This window comes from Ursus arctos, unplaced genomic scaffold, assembly GCF_023065955.2.
Source record: "Ursus arctos isolate Adak ecotype North America unplaced genomic scaffold, UrsArc2.0 scaffold_2, whole genome shotgun sequence".
NCBI classification, from domain to species: domain Eukaryota; kingdom Metazoa; phylum Chordata; class Mammalia; order Carnivora; family Ursidae; genus Ursus; species Ursus arctos.
In genome coordinates this window covers 14,533,481-14,559,666 of record NW_026622874.1, presented here as the reverse complement: position 1 = coordinate 14,559,666, position 26,186 = coordinate 14,533,481, and the positions used below count along the sequence as shown (strand labels likewise).

General features: G+C 38.2%; 2 protein-coding genes across 3 annotated transcripts in view; one reads left to right on the top strand and one right to left on the bottom strand.

Moving 5' to 3' along the window:
• The window catches only part of ANKRD45 (ankyrin repeat domain 45), a 57,562-nt gene extending 31,376 nt beyond the window's left edge, over positions 1-26,186 (top strand). Inside the window, exons 3-6 of one of the 2 annotated variants that reach the window (XM_048225109.2) lie at positions 1,428-1,595; positions 17,055-17,149; positions 19,209-19,347; positions 25,925-26,186. In XM_048225109.2, the coding sequence (XP_048081066.2) occupies positions 1,428-1,595; positions 17,055-17,149; positions 19,209-19,347; positions 25,925-25,938 (416 nt within the window). In that variant the 3' untranslated portion in view covers positions 25,939-26,186. Of the gene's footprint in view, positions 1-1,427; positions 1,596-17,054; positions 17,150-19,208; positions 19,348-22,154; positions 23,299-25,924 lie in introns of those variants that run through there. The other variant, XM_026509336.4, reaches the window with a different exon arrangement.
• TEX50 (testis expressed 50) lies at positions 6,266-7,727 on the bottom strand. The gene is made up of 2 exons (XM_026509341.2): positions 7,404-7,727; positions 6,266-6,478 (listed from the first exon to the last, which is right to left on the bottom strand). The coding sequence occupies exons 1-2, from the start codon at positions 7,725-7,727 to the stop codon at positions 6,266-6,268; spliced, it is 537 nt and encodes a 178-aa protein (XP_026365126.1).

Genomic DNA, 26,186 nt, shown 5'->3' with positions numbered 1-26,186 from the left:
CTAACTAACCCTTCAGGTTATGATATCCTCAAGACTAAGATAGTTTACAACTTGATGTAAAAGACTTGGGATTGTGGGAATGTAGCAAGCAAGGGAGCCAAGGAGAGTTTTCTGGAAGGAAGTAGAGGAATCACTATTCTCTTTCTCCCTACTCTACTCAGTAACAACCATTTAGGTGCTGTTTCCTACTCCTCACAACCCTTTATTTGGCAACAGACCTGGGTTTGAATTTTGCTTGGCTACTTACTACCAGTGTGGCCTTGGGCAAGGGGTAATCTCTCTGACCTTCACTTTCCTTTGTATCTTTTAATGGGGCTAACAGTACCGCCCTCATAGGTTCTTGAAGGGGTTTTCAGTTGACCTCAATCATTGTACTTAGTAGAAACTGTACATATGGGAAGTTAGTTGATTGACCAGTTTCTAACAATTTCACCAATAATTTCCTGTAAGAATATATGTATGATATATATTCAGGGCCATTTTCTGAGGGACTTAGGCAGAGTGGACCATTCCTCTTCTTTTCTTCCTTTTTTTTTTTTAAACGGTGTGTTTGAGTCATATATTTGCTTTCCCAGGTAGATACAGTTATAATAACTTAAAATGACTTTCCAGGCAAAATTAATCTACAGTATTAGAAGTTAGAATCAAGTAGTAGTACATAAACTGCCTGGTATATTATAGAGTCAACACATCTATTCATTCTTTTGCTCAATTCTTCTTGTAGTAGCAGTACTTGCCTCTTTGGCCTGTTAAATGAGTCATAAATACATGCTTTGGGTAAGTTAAAACAAGGAACTTTTGACTTCATTATTTTAAGCCATTGTGAAAAAATTTTAATGATGCCTCCCTTGTTTTTCACCCTCATAGTAGTTGCCTCAGCAAGTCTAAAAAACAACTTTCTAAATTGGTGGGTCATGATTTCAGTTTTAATGCAAATGATTAATTTCAAAACCAAAGGCATACACAGCTGTTATAATTCATATGATTGCATTAACAATACTAGTGTGATTAGAGTTTGCTGAAAATCCCTTAGACTAGAGTCGTGGGTCTAATTGTGTTCCAAAGTAGATTACTTCTAGGGAGGTTGCTGTCTTCGAAGACGTTGAAGAGCTCAGACTTCAGGCTACCTGTGTTGGTATCTTGCATCCATCATTTACTGGCTGTGTTCCTTCAGCAAGTTTCTGGACCTCAGTTTCCTTCTTAACTTCTCTGAACCTCGGTTTCCTTATCTGTAAAGTGGGGGTTATACTAGTTCTGACCTCATAGAGTTTTTATGACCTAAATGAGTTTACTATGTATAAAGTACTTAGAATAGTGCGTAGCCCACAGTAATTGTTCAAGACTTGATCATTATGATCTTCTGTTCAATAAAACAGCCTGAAATAATGCAGTCTATTTGACCTGACCATCTTCATTCTCTTTGGTAGGTTACACACTCTTACACTGTGCTGCAGCCTGGGGTCGTTTGGAAACTTTGAAAGCACTAGTGGAGTTGGATGTTGATATAGAAGCTCTGAACTTCCGGGAAGAAAGAGCTCGAGATGTTGCTGCTCGGTATTCCCAGACGGAGTGTGTTGAATTCCTGGACTGGGCAGGTAAGGCGGCCTGCCAGGTAGTAGTATAACTAAATTAACGTGAGTTCACTCCTTGGTAAGTCACAGATAGAAACTACCCCAGGTGAGTTGTCACATAAAGGAAACTTTATTTGCAGCAAATAAGGAGATGATGGAGAATAACTTCCAAAGCTGTGATTCCCTAAGCAGGGGTACATGGGTCCCTTTTATTTAGGGTTAGGATATTTAAAAAGGGGTTCCTTGTCCTTGTTTGTACAGGCAAGCATAAGGTCCCCCATGCGCCTTAAGGAAACATGCCTGTACATACGTTGTATGTTATGTAAATGAGGCTTGTGTCCTTGGGGTAGATTTTAGTATTGGAGTGAGATAAAGATAGTTGTCGGTTTTTCTAGAGGTCACTCCATGGCCCATTTGTGCAGGCGTGAGGCAGGGGTTATGCTCAAACTGGTCTGGGTAGTCTGGGCTGGCTGGAGGCCTCCGGCAGTTGCTATCACATAAGAGGTAATTTCAGTTTCCATTTGCCTGAGTTAAGAGATAAACTGGAAAGAAGTGCATAAGGAAAAATATGGGACAGAGGTTGGTGAGCAAAAGCTGATGGGTAGCAAAAGTCACGTCTTGGGATCTAGCTGGTGACAGTAGCAAAAGGAGTGAGTGATGGATTTTATTCCCTATGAGTTATAGATTATACCATCAACAAAGCAAGAGATAATTAGCATTTTCACCTTTTATCAAGTTTTATTTGTACATGTAATCTCAGCTGGTGACAGTGTGTGGAATTTGCTTTTTTTTTCTTCTATTTTGCTATTGACCTCAAACATTGTACTTAATAGAAACTGTACATATTGGAAGGTAGTTGACTGACTAATTTCTAACAATTTCACCAATAATTTCCTGTAAGAATATATGTATGATATATATGTTCAGGGCCATTTTCTGAGAGACTTAGGCAGAGTGGACCATTCTTTTTCTTTCATGGCGTATTTGAGTCATATATTTGCTTTCCCAGGTAGATACAGTTATCATAATTTAAAATGACTTTCCAGGCAAAGTTAATCTATAGTGTTAGAAGTCAGAATAGCTGTTACCTTTCTGCCATGAGGGGAATTTCTAGGGTATAATATTCTTTTTCTTGATCTGGTTGCTTGTTATATGGTATGTTCATTTGTAAAAATTTATTGAGCTGGACATTTATAATTTTTGCACTTTTCTGCATGTATGTTCATGCTGCAATCAAAGGTCAAAAAGCTATGTGCTATTTTGAGTTTTAGTGATATTTTGCTTAATTCATTTCCACAGCCCTGTAGAACATAACTTAGAGATTCCAGGGAGGAAATACCTGTGTAACTATGTATGTGTACACACATTGGTTAAAAAACTATTTGTGAAGTTCACAGCATTCATTTTGCTTAGTTCTCTTGCATTTGTGCTTTCAGCAAGCATTTATTAAATGCCCACTATGAATATAGCATTATTGTAGGTACAACTGGTTGTTCCTGCCCTCTGGACATTTGTTAGGTGGGGGATGATAAGCTATAGACATAAATTACATCAGAAAACCTATGAATAAAGGTTAAAATCAGTAGAGGATGTGGTCCATGCTATGGGGTGGTCAGAGAACATGAATTTGGAGCATGTTGGAGTTGAGCTGGGCCTTGGAGAATGGGTGAGATTTTAATACATTAGAAGGGGACAGGGTGTGAGCACAGCCTGAGGGCTGGGAATGAAAGTGGCTTATTGGGGACAGTGACGAAATTGCCTTACGAGTATAGCAAGTCATAATTTGCACAGGTGGGCTACAGCACAGGTGGAATCATAAAAGAGAAAGTACATAGGCTTTTGAATCAAATTGCTGGAGTTTAAATCCATTTGAAACCTATGTGACCTTGGACTAGGTACTTAAATTCTTTATACCTTAGTTTTATTTTTCAGAAAAGGGAACCAATAATAGTTCCTATGTCTTGGGGGTTGTTGTGAGGAATGAAATGAGATGATATACAGCACTTCCTGCAAGGCCTGGTGTGTGATTAGCACTTGAAAAATGCTACTGCTGTTATTACAGCCAGATAATACCCTGAAATACCAGGCTAAGGTGTTTTCATTTCTGTTGCAACTGGGAGCCACTTGAAAGTTTTATATAGAAAAGGAAGAGGATGAAAGTAATATTTAGGAAGATTCATCTGGTAGCAATAAGGAACTTGCTCATCAGTAACATGAAAGGAGGACTGGGAGAATAGAAATAAAGAAATTGAGGGAAAGTAGCACATTTGGGAAGAAAAAAAAGATGAGTTATACTTTGTGGATTATTTTACAGATAATTATCCACTTGTACTAAATGTTTTATAGGGGCAATATTTCTAAGAATAGCTTCAATTTAATGGTTAGATCTATAAGTAAAAAGAAAACAAATAACAAAGAATTTAAGTGATCTCCCATGAGTAGTTATTGTAGCTGAAATTCACATTGTATCATTTAAAATCCATTTTTGAACAGTGGCCCATGGTACTTAAAAAAAAACACAAACCAGGGACAAATTTCACTGTAACTTTTCTGAAAAGAAATAGTTTGGGACTTATGGGTATGGAGTTCCAGTTGTTTTCTTCTTCCTAATATCCATCTGTTTATTTTGGGTTCTTACATTCTTGGGGGAATTATACCTAACATTTCCTAATAATTGAGATAAAAAGACTACAATACTATATAAACTAGTATTCTTTTTTCAGATCAGTGATGGAATTGTAAGGATTTGCGCTTCATGGTAATGTAGCTGCGAAATGTCAGAAACACAAACTACTCAATAAAACATTTAACATTTGTTTCAGACTTAATGAGAGTTTAAACCACTGGTATTTCTTGTTCTAGTGATTAGAGTAGGAGTCACCTGGAGAGGTTTAAGGGGTTGAGGACTCCCTGTGTTGTCAGATGGACTGGGGAGGACCCCCCCCCCCCCCAGGCCCAGAGGCCTTTGCCCAGCCCATCCCTGGTATGTCATTGAAGGCTCTTGGTCTCCCCACAAGAAAGAATTCAAGGGCAGACCAGACACAAAGACTGAGGGGTGCAAGTAGGAAAGCTTATTAAAGTAAGAGTACGCTGTCAAGATGTGAGAGTAGGTGAGCTCGAGAGAGAGCTGCATGCCCTGGCTTGGGATCTCTATCTTTTATTGACAGTTGTTAACTAGGGAGTGAAATATTCATTACTTGGGGAGGGGATTTCTTGGGAGCAGAGTTTTGCACATTTTCTCCCTTATGTCATCACGGTTTCCAGCCTTCTTTGTCTTGGGCCTGTCTGGTTTGATCCGGCTTCTTGTGGCTTGTTTTGGAGGGCTGTCAAGACAGGTCTCTAACCCTTTGCTGGCCTCCAGGCGTCCTGTTAAAGCCTAACCGTCTACTCTAATACCTACCCTAAAAAGAGTCTCCTCTTACTGTTGAAAATTCTACCATTAGAGATCATTCGCTTTGGGTTTTCGAGGTTTGGAGACTTTTCAAGAGTTTTCATTAAAAGAAATTTGTATCAGCCTTCTCTTAGAGGGAATTGGTTGACAGGTCAGAACTCTGAAAGAATGGAAGAGACATTTTTGGAGATGTCAGAGTAGGGTTGTGCTAAGGAAGAATGGAAGTAAGGAGGAGAGTCTGGAAACTGGACTTATAGTTAAACTTTTAATAATCCACAATAACCCAGGGCAGGCACTATTCTATTACTTGTACAGACTATAGGGTTATATATCACTGTTTCAAGAATTGTGGTTTTTTTTTTTTTTTTTAAGAATTGCTTTTTTAAAGTTTTAAAAGTTTTTTTTCCTCCCTTATATCGATGGGAGGTATATTACAGAACTGGCATGTTTTTCTGGCATTTTTCAACATGTTTTAAATCAAATCTTCCGTCCCAGTCTCAGATAGGTCTCCCAATTTGTTTGGAAAATATGGTAACCGTACTTATAAACACTGAGGTGGCTGATCAACAAAAGTCTGGAATACTTTCTAAAAACTGTGGTAACTTATCAACCAAAACCTGAAATTTTGAAAATGTTGATAATCATTTGTCATAGTGAAAATGGAAAAATTTGTACTTTAAAAATTATTCTATCTCTTAATATTTCCATACTATTTTACCAATCTGAGATGGGAAATTGAAAGTTTCCACATGGCCAAAAAATCTACTTGGGAAAGTAAGAAAAATTACAAATTAATTTTATTTATTTATTTATTTATTTATTTATTTATTTATTTATTTATTGTAGCCTCCATTCCCAGGGTGGAGCCCAACGTGGGGCTTGAACTCGTGACCCTGAGATCAAGACCTGAGCTGAGATTAAGAGTCAGACGCTTAAACAACTGAGCCACCCAGGCACCCCACAAATATTATTTAAATCAGAGATTTATTGAAACACTAAATCAAGATTCTATTCTACATATTGGTTAATGATTAGTAATCTAACGCACTAAAAAGAAAAAACACTTAAACATGAAGAAGTGATTGTATACAATCTTTTTCTTGGTACTCTAGTAAGTATGGATGCCTTTTTTGCTGAATAGAAGTAATTTCTCCACCCATACTTTGGAAAGATTCAGTAAAGTATGTGACAAAAAAAATTACGAAGGCTCTCAAAGAACCATTTTTATCCTAGCATGAGTTGTCTCAACAGATTTCTTGTGTAATCTCCATATTGGATGAGCTACATTTGCATACAGATAGGTCTAGTATCCTCTGGCTCCTTCTCCTTCACTCCTCTTCCTCTTTAGTTTTCGGTGCTTGACTTTCTTAGCTGGAGGATGATGGGACATCTGATTCAGGTACTTGGTCATCATTGATGTTGTGGCCACCAGCCGGCAGAGTATTTGATCAATGTCATAGATGGACTGATTTTCTAGGTCATTACCAAATGTATCTGAGGAGGCTGGTTTTTTCAGCTTAAAGAAGAAAGACAGATGATATTATAGATTTTTTTCTTACGGTAGTTCCAATTACATTTGTTTTCTGGATATGTGCACTTAAACTCTAAACATTACACATTATTTGTCTATACAGAAGAAAGGTTACTATTAAAGAAAGGTGTAAGTGCCAAAGAAATGCTCTTTTGTATATGTTCCCATATAAGATTATAGTGATCATTATCACCATCAGCTAGAATTTAATGTGTGCTTTTTATGGTTAGAGAATTCTGTTGAAATTACTTGAATATTAGTAAAATGTTTTCCTTTACTAAGCAGCCTCAGCGTATAATGCAATTAAATCCTAGTAATTTTATAAATATCTAATTGTTGTGAAGGTCAATGAACTTTTAAGATTGCCTCAAAATACAGTGCTATTGGCAAGTGGGAAATTACTTTAAGAGCACCATTTCCCAGAAAATTATCTTAACCTTAGAAATTAGTTTATAGTCTATTTAAAAAAGAAAAAAAAAATACATGACAACTTCGACATACTTAGCTTTCTTAGATAGATCTGGAAGGGACTTTACAGATCCCTTGTCCAGATACTTCACTTATGGATGAGACAGCTGAGAGAGATCGAATTACTTACCTATGGGCCCAGACAGATAACTTCATCTCCTACCCATTCCACTTATTGTAGCTCACTACTTTCCTGATATATTTTGTAACTTGAAAGATTGAGGATGAACTAGATTATTTTAAGGACCTTCTAATTCAATACACATTGTTGAGCACCAAGTTTGTGCAAGACACTGTACTACATGTTTGGGGGTGAGTGGTGGGGGTGAGGAGATGTTACAAAGAGGAATAAGACATGGTACTTTCCCTCAAAGAAGCTGATAATCTTATGTTTTAAAGTTTATGGTATTTATAACTATTACTATTTGCATCACTAATTCACCTTTTTTTGGTGTTTTTTCCATTTCATCCACAGGTAATGCACAGATAAAACAGACAGGATTAAAAAGAGAGCTTGTACTAAAATATAAACGAGACGTAAAGAACCCTGAAATATATCCATACTAGCAAAACTGCAGCATAGTTTGTCCAGAGGGTAAGGTAGACAGTGAGATGGAGAAGGCTTAGCTTTCAGATAATGCATTTCTTCTGGAAAAATCTCCCATCCGACCTTTGTCCAGATAGTTCCATCACAAATGCAGAAGCTCTTCCTAAGGAAGCAGATAAACAACAGAGAAAAAGTTAGGGATAGTCCTTGAATGGACATCTTTCTCAAATGGGGGGAAAAAAATCTATAGCCAAAAAATTGGTCACAGAGCAGAATCGCTCTGGGATCAGTTAATATGGTGCTCTACTCAAAGAATTGTCAGCATAATATACACTGATGATCATTATTACATCATTAGTCATAGTGATTCAGGATAAATTCAGTGATGTCATAAAGGACCACATTGGAACTAAAAGATGTCACCTAACCAATTACTGGGTTTCTTTCTTTTCTTTCCTTCCTTCCTTCCTTCCTTCCTTCCTTCCTTCCTTCCTTCCTTCCTTCCTTCCTTCCTTCCTTCCTTTTGATTGTATTTTTAGGTAATCTATACACCCAACGTGGGGCTTGAACTCACAACCCCAAGAGTAAGAATTGCATGCTCCACCAACTGAGCCAGCCAGGCACCCCTACTGGGCTTCTTAGGGATATTTTTCCTTGCTTTTTGCCAGAATGTTTTGAACTTTTTCCCTTTTCTGAAAATGAAGACTTTACTAATTTTTGCTTGCTAATAAATTCTGTAATCATATGAACAGATTTTCATGGAAATAATTTACCTGTATCTCCTCCAAGCCTCCTGAGGTATGGCAGTTTTATTTCTACCTAAAGAGTTGCTATAGCCATACCCTTCCACACAATTTAGCATCTGCTTCTGTTTTTTTCACTCTGGAATGTCCTTCCCTTCAAATAGTTAAGCACATATTGAGTTCTTCCCCCTTTTAACCTGTGTCCCTTTGGTGGCAATGTGGTACTGTCCGATAGTGAGTGAGGGGGTGTGGAATTTGGCATGGACTATGATAAAAAGATGAGCCATAGATCCTGCCTTTAAAGAGCTTACAGTCTAGAGATAGAAGCAAAAAACAAGATAGGAAAAATTATGAGACAGACTAAAATGAGAGCTAACTCAAATTATAATCGTGTAGCAGTTGAGAGAGCAATGAGTTCTACTTGGGGGAATCAGAAGTTTCACAGAGGAGAATTTGAGTAAGCTTTGAAGATCAACTAGAATTTTGGAAAATGGCAATGCAGAGAGGGCATCTTAGGTTGAGGAAACATAATAGAGAAATTCTATGTCAACATTCATATAATAAATATTTATTGAGCACCTCTATGTGCTAAATACTGTTCTAAGACCTGAGAATATATGCACAACTTGCCGCAAAACAGAATCTTTATGTTCCTGAAGTTTACTTTCCAGTAGGAAGACCCAGAAAATATATCTGTCAAAATCTATAAATCTATGGGGTGCTTTTGAGAAAAGTAGAGCAGCAGGGGGTTAGGAAGTTGCAAGTGAATGAGTGAGTTGTGTGTTCCTTTATAGAGGGCCAGCAGGAAAGGCCTCTCTGATAAGCTAATGTCGGAGCAGAGACCTGAGGAACTGAGAGCCATGTTGGCAGGTGGGGATGTTGCTCTGTAAATAATGGGTAGACTCTCTGGACGAATGTTGGAAGGGGTAAAGCTAGGAAGATAGTTTGTGGCTAGATGGATGTTGGAGGGCTCTGTGTTTTATTCAGTAGTCAGTAGGGAGTCATTTATAGAGTTTTGAGGAGAGGAGTGACAGAATAATAAACTTGCCAAGTGTTTTACTGTGTCCCAGGCACTGTGCCAAGATACTTGCATGCATTATACTATGTTTTGTTTAGTCCTTATAACAATGCCATGAAGACTGTTCTATAATACTTCCATTTTATATATGAAACTTGGAGGGGTTAAGGTATTACTATGGTCTAAATGTTTGTGTCTCCCCCACCCCCAATTCATATGTTGAATACTAATGCTGAATGTGATAGTTTTAGGAGGTATAGGGCCTTTGGCAGTGCTTAGAACATGAGGGTGGAACCCTCACGAATAAGATTAGTGTCCTTTTAAGAGTTCCCACAGAACTCCCTAGCCCCTTCCACCATGTGAAGGTGTAGCGAGAAGGTGCCAGCTATGAAGGAAGAGGGCTCTCACCAGACCACGACCATGTTGGTGCCTTGATCTTGGATTTCTCAGTCTCCAGAACTGTGAGAAATGAATTTCTGTTGTTTATAATCTACCCAGTCAGTGATGTTTTGCTATAGCAGCCTGAATGCATCACACAGGTGTGGTGGTATTAAGAGGATGCTTGCAATAAACTCATCTACCAAGCCACCCCAAATAAACATGTGCTCCCAGTAAGATCAGCGTGCTTATACAAATGCAGTTTCATGACAAGTTCTTTAGTCCTGTCTGATAACTAATTCCTCTATCCTGCATTGGAATTCTGGAACTACCACTGACTCCAGGTTACCCAAATAGTGTAGCCAAAATCTAAACCTTGGATTCCAGTTTAGGGAATTAATTTTGCTTGCATCGTGAATGATAGGTTTGAAGCTGTGAAGGGCTGGAAGCAATACTAGTTAACTGGTCCGTATACATTAATACAATTCCTGGAGCACGTGGGTGGCTCAGTTGGTTGAGTGTCCAACTCTTGATCTCGGCTCAGGTCTTGATCTCAGGGTCGAACATTTGAGCCCTGTGTCGAGCCCAGCATGGAGCCTACTTAAAAAACAAACAAATAAAAAAAAACACAAAAAAGTATTCCAGACGTGGGTCTGAATGTGACTTCTTTTATTATGTCCACTTTACAGATACACAAATGAGGCTTAGGAGATTGTTAGGTACTACAGATGACACAGTTGATTATTACAGTGATTTTTTTTAAGTTTCTATTTCAATTCTAGTTAGTTACCATACAGTGTAATATTAGTTTCAGATGTACAGTTTAGTGATTCAGCACTCCACACAACACCCAGTGCTCATCACAACAAGCACCCTCCTCAATCTCAATCGCCTATTTCACCAACTCCCCTCCCACCTCCCCTCTGGTAACCATCAGTTCTCTATTGTTAAGAGTCTGTTTCTTGGTGTGCCTCTCTCTCTTTTTTTTCCCTTTGTTCCTTTGTTTTGTTTCTTAAATTCCACATAGGAGCAAAATCATATGGTATTTGTCTTTTTCTGATTGACTTATTTTGCTTAGCTAACACTGTGGATGGTAACTCCATCCACATCCTTGCAAATGGCAAGACTGTGTTCTTTTTTAAGGTTAAGTAATATTCCATTTTATATAAACACCACATGAGTATAGATGTCCGAATTCATTCTATGAGGCCATGATTGGTGAATGATTCTTTTAATGTACTGTTGGGTTCTGTTTGCTATTGAGAATTTTTGCATCCATGTTCATCAGGGATATTGGCCTGTAGTTTTCTTTTTAGGGGAGTCTTTTTCTGGTTTTGGTATCAGGGTAATGCTGGCCTCATAGAATGAATTCCAAGACTGTTTTTTGGAATAGTTTGAGAAGAACAGATATTAACTCTTCTTTAAATGTTTGGTAGAATTTGTCTGTGAAGCCATCTAGCCCTGGACTTTGGTTTGTTAGGAGATTTTTATTACTGATTCAGTTTCTTTGCTGGTTATCAGTCTGTTCAAGTTTTCTATTTCTTCTTGTTTCAGTTTTGGTAGTTTATACGTTTCTAGGAATTTATCTATTTCTTCTAGGTTGTCCAATTTGTTGGCATATAGTTTTTCATAATCTTCTCTTATGATTGTATTTCTGTGGTGTTGGTTGTTATTTCTCCTCTCTTATTCATGATTTTATTTATTGGGTCCTTTTTCTTTTCTTTTTGGTAAGTGTGGCTAGGGGTTTCATTGGTTTCATTGATCTCCTGGTTTCATTGATCTCTTCCATTGTTTTTTTTTTTTTTTTTTAGTTTCTATATCATTTATTTCTGCTCTAATCTTTATTATTTCCTTCCTTCTTTTGGCTTTGGGCTTCTTTTCTTGTTCTTTCTCTAGCTCCTTTAAGTGTAAGGGTAGGTTGTTCAGTTGAGGTTTTTCTTGCCTCTGGAGGTAGGCCTGTATTGCTATATACTTCCTCTTGTGACCACTTTTGCTGCATCCCAAACGTTTTGGACCATTTGTTTTCATTTTCATTTATTTCTATGTATTTTTTATTTCTTTTTTGATTTCCTGGTTGACCCATTCATTGTTTTGTAGCATGTGGTTTAAGCTCCAAGTATTTGTGGACTTTTCTTTTGTGTGTGTGTGTGTGGTTTACTTCAAATTTCATAACATTGTAGTAAGAAAATATGCATGGTATAATCTCAATCTTTTTGTACTTGTTGAGGCCTGATCTGTGACTTAGTATGTGATCTGTTCTGGAGACTGTCCCATTTGTACTTGAAAAGAATATGTATTCTGCTGTTTTAGGATGGAATGTTCTGAATATGTCTGTTAAGTCCATGTTGTCCAGTGTGTCATTCAGAGCCATTATTTCCTTGTTGATCTGTTTAGATGATATGTGCATTGATATAAATGGGGTGTTAAAGTCCCCTGCTATTGTTGTATTGTTATCATTTCGTTCCTTTATGTTTTTTATTGTTTTATATATTTGGGTGCTCCCATACTGGATGCATAAATATTTATAATTATTAGTTGGATTGTCCCCTTTATTATGCTATAGTGCCCTTCTTTATCTCTTGATATAGACTTCATTTTAAAGTCTAGTTTTCCCGTATAAGTATTGCTACTCTCGTGTTCTTTTGACATCATTAACATGATAAATAGTTCTCTGTCCCCTCACTTTCAATCTGCAGGTGTAAAATGAGTCTTGTGTAAGCAGCATATAGACGAGTTTTGTTTTTTTTAATCCAGTCTGGTACCCTGTGTTTTTTGATTGGAACATTTAGTCCATTTACATTCAGCGTAATTATTGGTAGATATGTACTTAGTGCCATTTTATTACTTGTTTTGTCATTGTTTCTGGAGATGTTCTCTGTTCCTTTCTTGTTTTTGTCACTTTTAGTCTTTCCTTTCTACTCAAGGAATCCCTTTTAATATTTCTTGCAGGCCTGGTTTAGTTTTTGTTTGTCTGGGAAACTCTTTTACTCTTCTTCTCTTCTGAATGATTGCCTTGCTGGATAGAATATTCTTGGCTACAGATTTTTCCCATTCAGCACTTTGAATATGTCATGCCACTTTTTTCTGGCTTGCCATGTTTTTGTTGAGAAATCTGTAGCTAGTCTTATGGGTCTTCCCTTGTAAGTTAAGGACTTCTTTTGTCTTTCTGCTTTTAAGATTTCTTCTTTATCACTATATTTTGCAAATTTAGTTACAATATTTTTGGTGTTGGCCTGCTTTTGTTGATTTTGATGGGAGTTCTCTGTGCCTCCTGGATCTGGATGTTTGTTTCCTTCTCCAGATTAGGGAAGTTTTTTGCTATTATTTCTTCAAATAAATTTTCTGCTCCCTTTTCTCTCTTCTTCTTCTGGGACTCCTATAATACAAATGTCATTACTTTTGATGATGAAGTCACTCAGTTCCATAAGATGAAGTCTATTTTCATGTTCCATAATTCTTCTTTCACTCCTTCCTTCAGCTTCCTTATTTTCCATTATTTTGTCTTCTGTAACACTAATTCATTCTTCTTTTTCTTCCAGCCTGCTGTTCATTGCCTTAAGCCTGTTTCTAATCTCAATTATTTCATTTTTCATTTCTGACAGATTCTTTTTAACTTTATTACTTCTGTGTTATGGGTCTCCCTGAAGCTTTCCATTCTTTTCTCAAGTCCAGTGAGTATACTTATGATGCTTTAAATTTTCCATCAGGCATGTTACTTATATTTGTTTTTGCTTAGATCTCTGTCTGTGACCTTATCTTGTTCTTTCATGTGGGATGAATTCTTCCATCTTGGCACTTTGTCTAAGTCTCTGCCTCCTCCTTCTCGCCCTCTTCTTCTTATTTCTTCTTTCTTCTTCACTGTGGCCTCCTCTCTCGCTTTAGTTGTGGAATTTGTTCTGTCAGTCTTCAGGTTCATTTCTGGGGTATTTAGGATGATCGTTATCTACTTTGGTTTGTGGGACAAGATGAGCCTAGGGTCCCCCTATCCTGCTTCCATCTTCCTCTGTAGATTGATCTTTTTAACTCTATCAAAAACTCCTACACGGAGTTTCATGAGATTTTGTATGCTGATCATGGTAGGCTGGATAATGGCCCCCAAAGATATCCAGGTCCTAATTACTGGAACCTGTGAATGTTATAGGGCAAAATGGACTTTGCAGATATGATTAAGGATTTTGGGACTGAGAGATTATCATGGATTCTCCTGGTGGACCCTAAATATAATCACAAGGAAATAGAGGAGGAAATAGATGTTTATAAGAAGGAAATAGATGTTTGACACAAAGAGGAGAATGTGATGTGACTGGAAGCAGAGAGTGACATGATGCACTTTGGAGGTGTTGGGAGGGGCCACAATCTGAGGAAAACAAAATTGCTAGAAGCTAAAAAAGGCAAGGAATAGTTTTTCCCCTCAGGCCTCTAGAAGGATTCAGCCCTGTATATGCTTGACTTTAGTCCAGTGAAACCAATTTCAGACTTCTGGCACCTAGAAGTGTGAAAGAATACAGTAGTGTTTTAAGCCATCGAGTCTATGATCATTTGTTATAGCAGCCATAGGAAACTAATACAGATTTTGGTACCTGGAATTGAGGTGCAGCTGTAAAATATATCTAAAAATGTGGAAGCAGCTTTGGAATTGGGTAATGAGTAGATAGAAGAATTTTGAGATGCAAAATAGAAAAAACCTAAGTTGCCTTGAGCAGACTGTTGGTAGAAACACAGACGTTAGAGATGCTGCTGGTGACGGCTCAGAAGGAAAAGAGGAGCTTGTTATTGGAAAATGAGGAAAGACAATCATTGTGGAAAGCTTGGCTGAATTGTGTCCTGTCCTTATATCAAAAGCAGAACTTGTAAGTGGGGAACTTGGATATTTAGCTAAAGGGATTTCCAAACAGTGTTGAAGGCATGACCTGGTTTCTTCTTGTTGCTTATAGTAAAATGTGAGAGGGGAACGAAAAATTGAGGAAAAAACTGTTATGTAAAAGGGAAACAGGACTTGATGATTTGGGAAATTCTCAGCCTATCCAGGCAGCAAAAGTGCTAAAATTAGGAGATTCACTGTTAGGAAAGTGTGCTCTGGAGAAAAAGCAAGGATGTGGCTGGACAGTGTTCTGTGGGTACTGAAGAGATTGGGTGTGTTATTCATGGCGCCGCTCAGCCATCTTAGCAGAAGTCAGAGATAGAAATAAGATTATCCAAGAAGGACCTGTGGAGGAGCCTCTCGCTTAATGGAATGAGTCTCTGTGGCTTGCAGGAAGACTCACAAGGTTTTTGAGGATGTTATACCAGCAGGAACATTGTCAGTTTGAACAAAGGGAGATAGAGAAAACAAAAAGGAAAAAAGGCTGCTTGGGGCACCTGGGTGGCTCAGTTGGTTAAGTGTCTGCCTTCGACTCAGGTCATGCTTTCAGGGTCCTAGGATCCAGCCCCGTGTCGGGCTCCCTGCTCATCAGGAAGTCTGCTTCTCTCTCTCACTCTGCTGCTCCCCCTGCTTGTGCACTCTCTCTCAAATAGATAAATAAAATCTTTTAAAAAAGGAAAAAGGCTATTGGACTCTCAAAACCCTACAGGCAGGAAACAGACTGATGAGGCTCTTCAGCTATGAACACATGCTACCTTTCCTAAAAAAGAATGATTCAGGCTGAAACACAGGCCAAGAGGATGGAGCCTTCTGCCACAGAGGATTATTCCTAGGTCTTGACACCTAATAGGATTTGCCCTCTGGGATTCCAAAATTGCTTGGGACTGCTGGTTCCTGTTTTCCTTCCACTTTCTCTCTTTCTGAATGGCAGTGTCTACAACTCTTACACTGCGCTTATCCCACCATTGTATTTTGGGAGTTGAGAACTTGATTTCTAGTTTCACAAGTCAGCAGATGGAGAGAAATTTTACTCCATGATGATGGATCACACCAAAGTCTCACCCATAGCTTGTTTAGATGATTTAGATGATGATATTTGAGACTTTTGAGTTGATGATATTTTAGATGAGCCTTTGGACATGGGTTGATGTAATGTGCTGAGATTTTTGGATGTTGGGATGAGGTAAATGTATTTTACATGTGGGATAGATGTGAATTTTAGGGCAGGCTGTGATGAGCTAAAAAATGGCTACCAGACACATCTAGGTCCTTATCTCTGGAACCTGTGAATGTTAGTTCATATGGCAAAATGGATTTTGTAGATCCTTCAGTTAAGGATGAAGAGATTATTCTGGATTATCCAGGTGAGACCTGATGTACTTTGAAGATGGAGGAAAGAGCCACCAGTCAAGGATACAGGCTACCACTAGTGGTTGAAAAGGGCAAGAAAATGGGTTTTCCTCTTGGGTCCCTCAGCCTTGCCAACACCTTGACTTTAGCTCATTGATACCAATTTCAAACCTCTGGATTCTAGAACTGTGAGAAAATAAATTTGTGTTGTTGTAAGCCATCAAAATTTGTAGCAATTTGTTACCGCAGCCATAGGAAGTAAATACATCAACCTTCAAATTAATTTGGGGCTTATCTACAATTTACAGTATTCAGTTGTTCCATCTAGGAATATAGTAAACCTTTCCATTTATTTGAGTCTTTTATTTCTCTCGAAGTGTAATTTTATTCAAACAGGTCTTGCAGATTTTGTGATGACATTACTATGGGTGCTGTAGTGAATAGAATTATTTTAAACACTTTTTTTTTTAAGAGAAAATCTGGGTGCCTGGCTGGCTTAGTTGGAGGAGCATGCTGCTCTTGATCTCAGGGTCATGGGTTTGAGCCCATGTTGGGTGTAGAGATTACTTAAATAAATATTTTTAAAAAGAGAAAAGCTATTTTTGAATTTATTTTGAAGGATCACAAAGGGTAAAGCAAGTGACAGCTCATCTATTGGAAATGAATTTTTGTTCCTTTCTCTAGAGTAGTTATTTTAATGGAATATGGTCTCTTTGGGATTAGATGTCACATTTAATATTTATTTGTCTTCAAAATTTTAGCACAATTTTAGGAACACAGTAAATGTCCCAAAGTGCTATGCTAGTTGAGTATTATCTATCTTGAAATTCAATGGAAATAACCTTAATGAATCTACACACAGTCTTTTTTTTTTTTTTTAAGATTTTTTACTTGTTTACCTGAGAGAGAGAGAGCAAGCGAGAGAGAGAGCATGAGTGGGGCGGGGGGGGGGGGGGCGCTGCGAGGAAGGTGGAAGGCATCGGGAGGGGGAGAAACAGACCCCTCACTGAGCAGGGAGCCCAACATGCGGCTCAGTCACAGGGCCCTGAGATCATGACCTGAGCTGAAGGCAGATGCTTAACCAACTGAGCCACCCAGACACCCCTTCTATACACAGTCTTTATAAACTCTGGATATATAATAGTATCTTGTAAATTTGTCTTATTATTGTGCATTTTATTGTTCTGTTCCTTCAGCTGCAAGGCTGACTCTGAAAAAATATATTGCAAAGGTCTCTGCAGCTGTTACAGACACAGAAAAGGGACCAGGAAAGCTCTTTAAGGAAGACAAGGTACTGCATTGTGATTATTGTTTGTTCAGAAGTCTTTTAAGATTTTTGCCTTACATCTTTAATTTCTATACTAATGCTCTGGAGGTAGATGGTGGTCCTTACTGCTGTCTTCTCTCTCCCTCCCTCCCTCCCCACTTTCCTCTTACCCTCCTTCCCTCCCTCCTTCCTTCCTTTGCTCCTTCCTTGGTAAACTACTAGTAAGAGATAGACTGATAAAAATTAAATGAAATAATATTAAGTGACATCGAGATGTATGTACTAAGTGTTACACTCAACAACATGAATACTTTTTTTTAAAAAAGATTTATTTTTTTAGAGAGAGAGAGAGTGAGTGAGTGTGCATGAGCAAGGGGGGAGGAGGAGGGGCAGAGGGACAGGGAGAGAGAGAGTCTTAAGCAGACTTTACATGCTGAGTGGGGAGCCCTATGTGAGGTCGATTTTACAACCCTGAGATCACCATCCTGAGATCATGACCTGAGCCGAAACCAAGAGACTGGTGCTTAAGTGACTGAGTCAGCCAGGCACCCGAACATGAATACATTTTTTAAATGTATTGTTGAGTGAAAAAAAAATCAGCAAAGACTACAGAGATTTTCATAAACTTCAAAACCAAGCAAAATAAAGCTATATTGTTTAGGGATACATACATATAAGGTAAAACTATTAAAAAAGAAAGCAAAGTTATAAGCACAGATTGTCATTATCTCTTGGAGGAAGACAGGGGGATGAATTATGGGTGGGGCACAGAAATAGTGTTATTCTGGCAATGTGCTGGTTTTTCTGTTGATTAGTGGGGTCTACTGATACTCATTAAGTTTTGCTTTATTTATTTATCTTATGTTATGTTATGTTGTGTTATGTTAGTTACCATATGGTACATCATTACCTTTTGACATAGTGTCCCATGATTCATTGTTTGCGTATAACACCGAGTGCTCCATACAAAACTTACATATATATCATATTTTAATTTCTTTGTATATATATATTACACATTCAAATTTTACACAATGGTAAAAGAAAAAGATACCCAAATGTAAGGATAGCTAATTGTAAAGCCAACTTCCCACATTTACCATATACTAAGTTCTGCATATGGACTAGTTTATTGCTTTGGATATACACTAAGATAAAAAGATATGCTTCAGGTACCAGAAATGTGTTTTGGTTTTAAATGATCTCTCTCGGGCACCTGGGTGGCTCAGTCCGTTGGGTGACTCTTGATTTCAGCTCTGGTTGTGATCTCAGGGTGGTGGATGGAGCCCCACGTAGGGCGCCACACTCAGTGGGGAGTCTGTTTTCTCTCTCCGTCTGCCCCTCCCCCTGCTTGGGCTCTCTCTTTTTCTCTCTCTCTCAAATAAATTAATCTTAAAAAAATAAACTCTCTTGCATTTCTGTGCAGGATGTTCTGTGAATTCCCTATGACTTATAATTCTGATGAAAAAGAATTAGCTATTGCTCAAAGTGTAATACATCCCCACGTCTGAGAACATGATAAGTTACACATTTCACTGTGGTTTGTAAAACGCTTTACAAAATCTCTTATGAAACCAACAAAATATAGGCACAATTCTATTAGAATAGCTGTTTCAGCTATTGGATCTGGGAAACAAAAATTTCCTGCCACAGACAGTGCCTTGTCCAACTAGTTGCTATAAAAGCTTTTTTAATGTCAGTTTTTAAATATTTGGTTATTTGAACTAATACTGTGTACATATAGTAATAATTAGAATAAAATTGAAATGCCTAAAACAAACTTAATAGCTTTCTCTCTTCCATTTCCAGTCTTACTACTTTACCTGTGCTTCTGATAACAATCTTGTGTTAATTTCGCCATACTTGTCCCATCACTTATATAAACATATGTACACACACATGCAGTTTTATAAGGTTTTGTTTGTATGAAAATGGGATTACACTATACATATTATTCTTTTTTGAAACTACGTATTATTCCTTGCCATCATCGCAGAAAGTTCTGTTGCACAGTGCTGGTTTAGAGATACTATAGAGTTTTATTTTTCAGTAAACAAGTAGGAAACTTTGTTTCTGTCTCTAGAATACTATCCTCACTGCATGCTGTGTAAAAAAGGAGTGGTTGGAAACCCATCTGGAAGCTTCCATTAACGAGATTTTTGAACAGAAACAACAATTGGAAGATATTGTGACTCCTATCTTCACAAAAATGGCAACACCACGTAAGTTTTGGATGAAAATGGTTTGAATGTCAGAAAAGATGAATGTGAGGTTCAGCGTTGTTATTTCTGAGATGCTCTGATTTTAGCAATCTTCATTTAGTAGCCATTAACCTTTTATCAGCACATATACAAGTATGATATAACTCCCTAGGTTTATTATTAGTTTCAGTATTAAGAATAACTAAAAATAATAACTGAATTATTTCTATAGAGAATGTCTAATACTAATCTTAATATTGTTACCAATACTCGTTATTTAATTTTATATAATTTACTATGCCTTTGATTTTCAACTAGGAAGGCATATCCTCCTAGGAGAGAGAGTGGCAGAATTTTAAAAAGCACTTTCAGTATTATAACTGTATTTTGAAAAGCCTGTTGGGGGAATACTCTCCTGTCCCTGGGGAAGGTGCACTATCAGAACCTCGGTGGCAGCCATACCTAGAATTTTTAAAATACCAGCTTTATTGGGATGTAATTCTTTTTGGGGAGGAGGGGATATAATTCTTATACTATAAAATTTACCATTTAAACATGTACAATTCGGTGGATTTCAGTATTTCACAGAGTTATATAATCACCACCATCTAATTTCAGAACATTTTACCACCCCGAAAAGAGACACCATTGGCAATCACCTCCCACCTCCTACAAGCCTCTGGCAACCACTAATCTTTTCTATTTCTATCGATTTGCCTGTTCTGGACATTTCACGAATGGAATCATACAATCTGTGGCATTTGGTGTCTGGATTCTTTCATTTAGCATATTGTTTTCAAGGTTCCCTCCATGTTGGAACATGTTTCAGTATTCCTTTCTCTTTCTGAATAATATTCCATTGTATGGATTCAAATTTATCCATTCATTAGCTGATGGATATTCGAGTTTCCATGCTTTTGGCTATTATAAATAACAATGCTGTGAACTTTCCTGTACAAATTTGTGTGACTGCTTGTTTTCATTTCTCTTGGGAGAATTGCCAGGCTGTGCCTAATCCTTTGAGGAACTGCTGAACTATTGCCAATAAGCGGTTTATATGAAGGTCCAATTTCTCCACATCATCATCAACATTTGTTATTGTCCTTTTAAAAAAATTTAGCCATCCTAGTGGGTGTAAAGTGGTATCTTAATGTGGTTCTAATTTGCATTTCCTTAATTACTAATGATGTTAAACATCTTTTTATGTGTTTACTGTCCATTTGTGTATTTTCTTTGGAGAAGTATCTATTTGAATCCTTTACCCATTTTTAAACTGGGTTGTCTTTTTGTTGATTTATAAGAGTTCTTTATGTATTTGGAGTCAAGTCCCTTATCAGATATATGCTTTGCAAATATTTTCTCTCATTCTGTGGATTATCTTTTCATTTTCTTAATTGTGCTCTTTGACACAGAAAAGGCTTTGAGTTTGAAGTCTAATTTATCTGTTTTTCTTTTTGTTGCTTATGTTTTCAGTGTCGTGTCTAAGAAACATTGCCTCATCCAAGGTCACCAAGACTTACTCTTATGTTTTCTTTGTAAGAGTTTTGTAGTTTTAGCTCTTTTCATTTAGCTCTATGGTCCATTTTGAGTTATTTTTTGTATATGATGTGAACTCATTCTTTTTAATGTGGATATTGAGTACGTAAGATTTTTTTGTTTATCAAAAGGGGCTATTTTTTTTTAAAGGTTAAAACAATCTAATCTAGGTCTTTCGGCAGAATATCCCTTGCCATCTTTACCCGGTATCTATAGAGCTTATGCATAGCACAAGCCTAGGTTCCCTGAAGGGAGACAGATGATTTACATTATCCTTGTCTGTAAGCAGCCCACCACCCAGTCTGTGAGTGAGCACGTATACCTGAAAAGGTATAGTGCTGTGTATGTTCAAAGAAGCCTAAGTATGAAGAGGAAGTATCATGAAGAAAGAGGAATTGCCTGACAGGCTGGGTAGCAAGGGTGGAATATGGAAGGAATTCTGGAATGAAAGCCCAGTATGATGATGAAAGGTTCAAACATGGGAAGAGAGAAGAGGTCAGTATCCATCCGGGTGATTGTAGTTGAGTCTGTGAGGAACAGTAAAAAATAAGGTTGGAAAGTTAACTTGTGCTAACTTCATTAAAAGTACTAAATTATAAGCGTAGATGTTTGGTCTTTACTTCCAGGGAAGAGGGTTGCCACTGAAGGCTTTGGGGTTGCAAAGAAGAGGGATTAAATAGAGAATACAATGGCTTTCCTTATAAAATGGATGAAGAAGAGACTAGAGGGAGTGAGACCAGCATAGTCCAGGAGTGAGATGACTAAGGCCTGAATTATTGATGGTACAGTTTGGTTGCCACCATCTCCCCCTGTTCTACCACTGCTGTTAGCCTGGCCCATCTCCCCTCCCTGCTTCGCTTCCCATCTCTGAGGAAGAATCACCTCTCCCCCCATGTCTCCTACATCCCCTCCAAGCACCCCAGTATCTTATACCTTCGTATTGTAGAAGTGTTAGATCCTGATGGAACCTCTGAAATGATCCTCTCATTTTACAGTGAAGAAAGTGAAGACCAGAGAGGTTAAGCAATTTATTCAAGTTATTCTAGTCAATAGCAGAATTAAGAACAATAATATCGATTACATGGGAAATATGACCTCATACCTTTAAATATTAAAAAAAAAAGGGTAAGGGAGAATTCTTGAATTGACATGCCAACACGAAGGCTTAATTAATGACTGGTTCAGGCTGGGACATACTCATTTATTTCATGCCAATATTTTAAAAACTGGCTTCATTTTTGTTTAATATGATAAGCTAATTAAGTGTAATTTTAAAATCTGCTTCCTTTCAGGTCAAGTGAAAAGTGCCAAATCTGTAGGCTAAGCCATGGGTCAGAAAAGAAGTCAAGATCATACCTTCTACTGAATATATATTTTATAAAAGACCATAATTCCTTCTAGTATTTATAAAAGCAAACTTAATATGCCAGCCGAAGTTAAGAAAATCGATATGGGGTTTTATAAAAAGGTTTAAGTATGAAGTTAAATCGCCCTTTTTAAAATTTTACCCTATTCAGCATGCTTACCTCCAGATGCCCTGGCCTTGCCTCTGCTCCAAGTGCAGGTCCGTGTGAGTCCCATATGCTCTTTCCGGAGAGCACTCGGGTGCAAGTCACTCACCAAGGCTCTCTGGAAGCTCTAACACCTATAAAAGGAAGCTAACAACTTTCTGTGTAACTGAGGCAGGACATTTCCATTCAACTGAGGAATTCTATTTAAAAAAAAAAGACATATTAGCTAGGAAAAATTTGTTCTCCCTGTCTCAAAAGGAAAGCTATAGAATGCCATTCTAGAGCAAGGAAATATTAGAAATGGTTTGAATCAGGGCCCTTATCTTGTACAACTATTACTTTTTACGTCCAAATTAAAATTTACCTGAGGGGGCATTTAGTCTTTTAGTGAAACCTCTTTTCTTTATCTTTAACCTCCACCTCCTTGGTCTCTCTCCCTCTCTCTCTCTTTCTCTCTCTCTCTCTCTCTGTCTCTCCACACACACACACATTTAGATTTCCCCTATTCTGTAGGTTTGGCAATATAGATATTTTAGCAGATCTCCATGGTATCTTTCTGTTCTGTTTTATACTTTTTAGGTGTTAAATGTCACTGCTGGTTTCATATTAGTGATTTGGAATGTCTTTTTTTCCTAGTTTATCTGAGAACCCCCGAACCTCCCGTTACTCCGATTTTGTAGAAAAATTTTATAGAAAGAACATGTCTTAAAAAATCCCCACATTTGGGGCGCCTGGGTGGCACAGCGGTTAAGCGTCTGCCTTCGGCTCAGGGCGTGATCCTGGCGTTGTGGGATCGAGCCCCACATCAGGCTCTTCTGCTATGAGCCTGCTTCTTCCTCTCCCACTCCCCCTGCTTGTGTTCCCTCTCTCGCTGGCTGTCTCTATCTCTGTCGAATAAATAAATAAAATCTTTAAAAAAAAAAAATCCCCACATTTATTTGTTGTTCTTATGACTTTCTTTTTTGCCCTACCCTGAAAGCTAGTTTTTCATTATAGAGGGGAAGGAAAAGAAGCAAGCAATTCAGTAATTCCTTGTCGGTTGACATTTTCTCAACCATGGTTTTGAGATAACACTTTTAAATTTGTGTCACAAATTTTTAAGTTTTGAGATAATTTTTATGCATGAGCGATTGAGTTTCAGTTGCCTTAAGCAAAAGAACAGGGCGGTACCTGATACTCCTCCCTGGCAGACCCGGGGGAGTCCTACAAAGAGGGAGGTTGTCTGCGTTTGCTCCATTCTGCTGTGCGCTGCAAGAAGTCCATGACCTTTAAGCACTGCAGCAATTTGGGACAAGGCTAGTTGCCATTTTTAGTGTTTCTGCTCTAACTTTCTGTTTGCTGAGCCTTGATCTTGAATATGACATGACTTCCCAGGCATGTTGTCCCGGTAATTAGGGGAGGATTCCTGAATCTCACTTCAAAGATTCCTAGATAAGACTGAGACACTTTGGGAGAGGCCTAGTGCAAAACAAACCTCTGTCTCCTTTACTGATCTTTCCAACCTTATCTTCAAACTTCTTGAAGCTTTTAATGTATATAGTCATGTTGTCTTCTGAAAACTCCTTGATTGGCGCCTTTATGTCATTATGGTTCCTTTACTTTCTTCTTCTTTTTTAAAAATTATTTATGAGAGAGAGACAGTGAGAGAGAGCGAGAGCATGAGCAGAGGGGAGGGGCAGAGGGAGAGGGAGAAGCACTCCCCACGGAGCAGGAAACCTGACCCTGGGGCTTAATCCCAAGACCCTGGGATCATGACCTGAGACATAAGCAGATGCTTAACTGACTGAGCCACCCAAGTGCCCCTGGTTCCTTACTTTTTAAAACAATCTCCTTTTCTAACTCCTTCACTAGTTTCTGTGGTCTGAATGTCCTTGTATCCCCCCCTTCCCACAAATTCATATGTTAAGACCTAATGCCCAATGTGATAGTGTTAGGAGGTGGAGCCTTTGGGAGGTCTCTTCTTATGAAAGAGACCTCCGCACAGTTCACTTGCCCCTTGCACCATTTGAGGTTACGGTGAAAAGACAGCTGTCTAGATGGGCCCTCACCAGACACTGAATCTTCTGGCACCATGATCTTGGACATCCCAACGTCCAGAACTGTAAGAAATACATGCTTGTTGTTTATAAAGTACCCAGTTATAGTAGCCCAAACCAAGACACCAGCTCTTATTCTTCATCTTGCCTCCAGCAACAGAAACTTCAAAAGTCAGTCCTAGCTTACAGTTTTATATATCAGGTATACCTCAATAAAGCTGAAAAAAGAAAAAAAAGGCCGATTTTGACCCTTGGCAAATCAGTCTGTAATTCTTCACCCCATGGCCTTCTCTATCCCCAGTGTTAGGAAGAACTAATCCCTCCTCCTTTCTGGCACCCACAGTGCTAAGAGCCACATATATGTTCTATTTAATTGTTCACATATCTGTATCCCCATGTGAATTGCGAGCTTTTTGAGGGTAGGGGCTCTGTCATGCTTTTCTTCATAACTTAAGAGCCTGTAAGATAGTAAGTTAGTAAATAACAGTTGAATAAATTCTCTTTTGGTGCTACCTTATTCATGGAGCTCACTAGTCTTCATTCATTTATAGAACTTATTCACTTTTTCTAAAAATGACTCCTGAGCCCTTCTCTGTATATCTTGTTTGTGCCGGTGCCCCATTTCAACTCGCACTTCTCCAGCAGACCAGCTGCATGCGCACACAGCATCATGATTATATATCTAGTTTCTCCTATTACCTATTTTCTGACCTTCACCTTGAATTACCAAGGGATCTCACTTCAAAGATTCCACTGATGTGAGGATCTGGGTTTTGAGAGATATAGTACTTCTTGTGATCTGTTGTTGCACTGAATTATATGTATATTCATAGAAGAGTTAAAACACCCTTATGCTTTGAGTTTCACCTGTTCTGAACACCCACAGAGTAATTACTGTTTCAGTTTGCATACTAGTAAATTAAAAAGTGGTCAAGCAAAGGCTAAATTCAGTGCTGTGATAAACTCTACAATCTTGAGACTTCTGTATTTTGATAGGAAAAATGTGAAAAAATGAAGGAGGTTGAAATGACATCACTAAGAAAACAACTACTATCTGCTATCACTATTATTTAATAAAAGACAAGACATTTTAACATCAGAAAAGAAGGGAAACTATGATTTCATTTTAAGGCTCTGCCCTTTAAATTGAGTAAATTAATCTTTATTATGAACTTGTATATTTTTCTCATTTTGCCATGTGTGATGGAACTTTTGTCATGAATCACCACTGGTTTATGGTCCAGCCTTTGAGAATAACTGTCTAGACTGAGCTGAAGCAAGCGGAATGCTATTTAGATTAATATGATGCCCCAAGTTGTAAAGCGCTGACAATACACTCTGATATTTGATCTAATATCTGATACATTACATTCTCCAAGTTGGCCACATCTCCTGTCCCACATGTTCTTCTTACAATGTGACTTCCTCATAGAGAGAGGTAGGTCTCTCTTCTCTCCTCTTGAATCTGGGCAGGCCTGTGATTATAGTGGAAGTAATAATATGTGATTTCCATAGATCATAAAAAGTGATGCAGTCTCCAGCTAGTTCTTTTGAGATGCTCGGTCTTGGAAACGAGTCTGTATGGAGAGACCCATATGGACCGAAACTGAGGCCCCAACCCGAAGCTCTGTCTGAGCTCCAGCTAGCAGTCACCACCAACCCGCCAGTCATATGAGTGAGCCATCTTGGAAGTGGATCCTCCAATCAAGCCACCACAGCCAGTGCTATATGGAGCAAAGAGAAGCCTTCTCTGTTGAGTCCTGCCAAAATTGTAGAT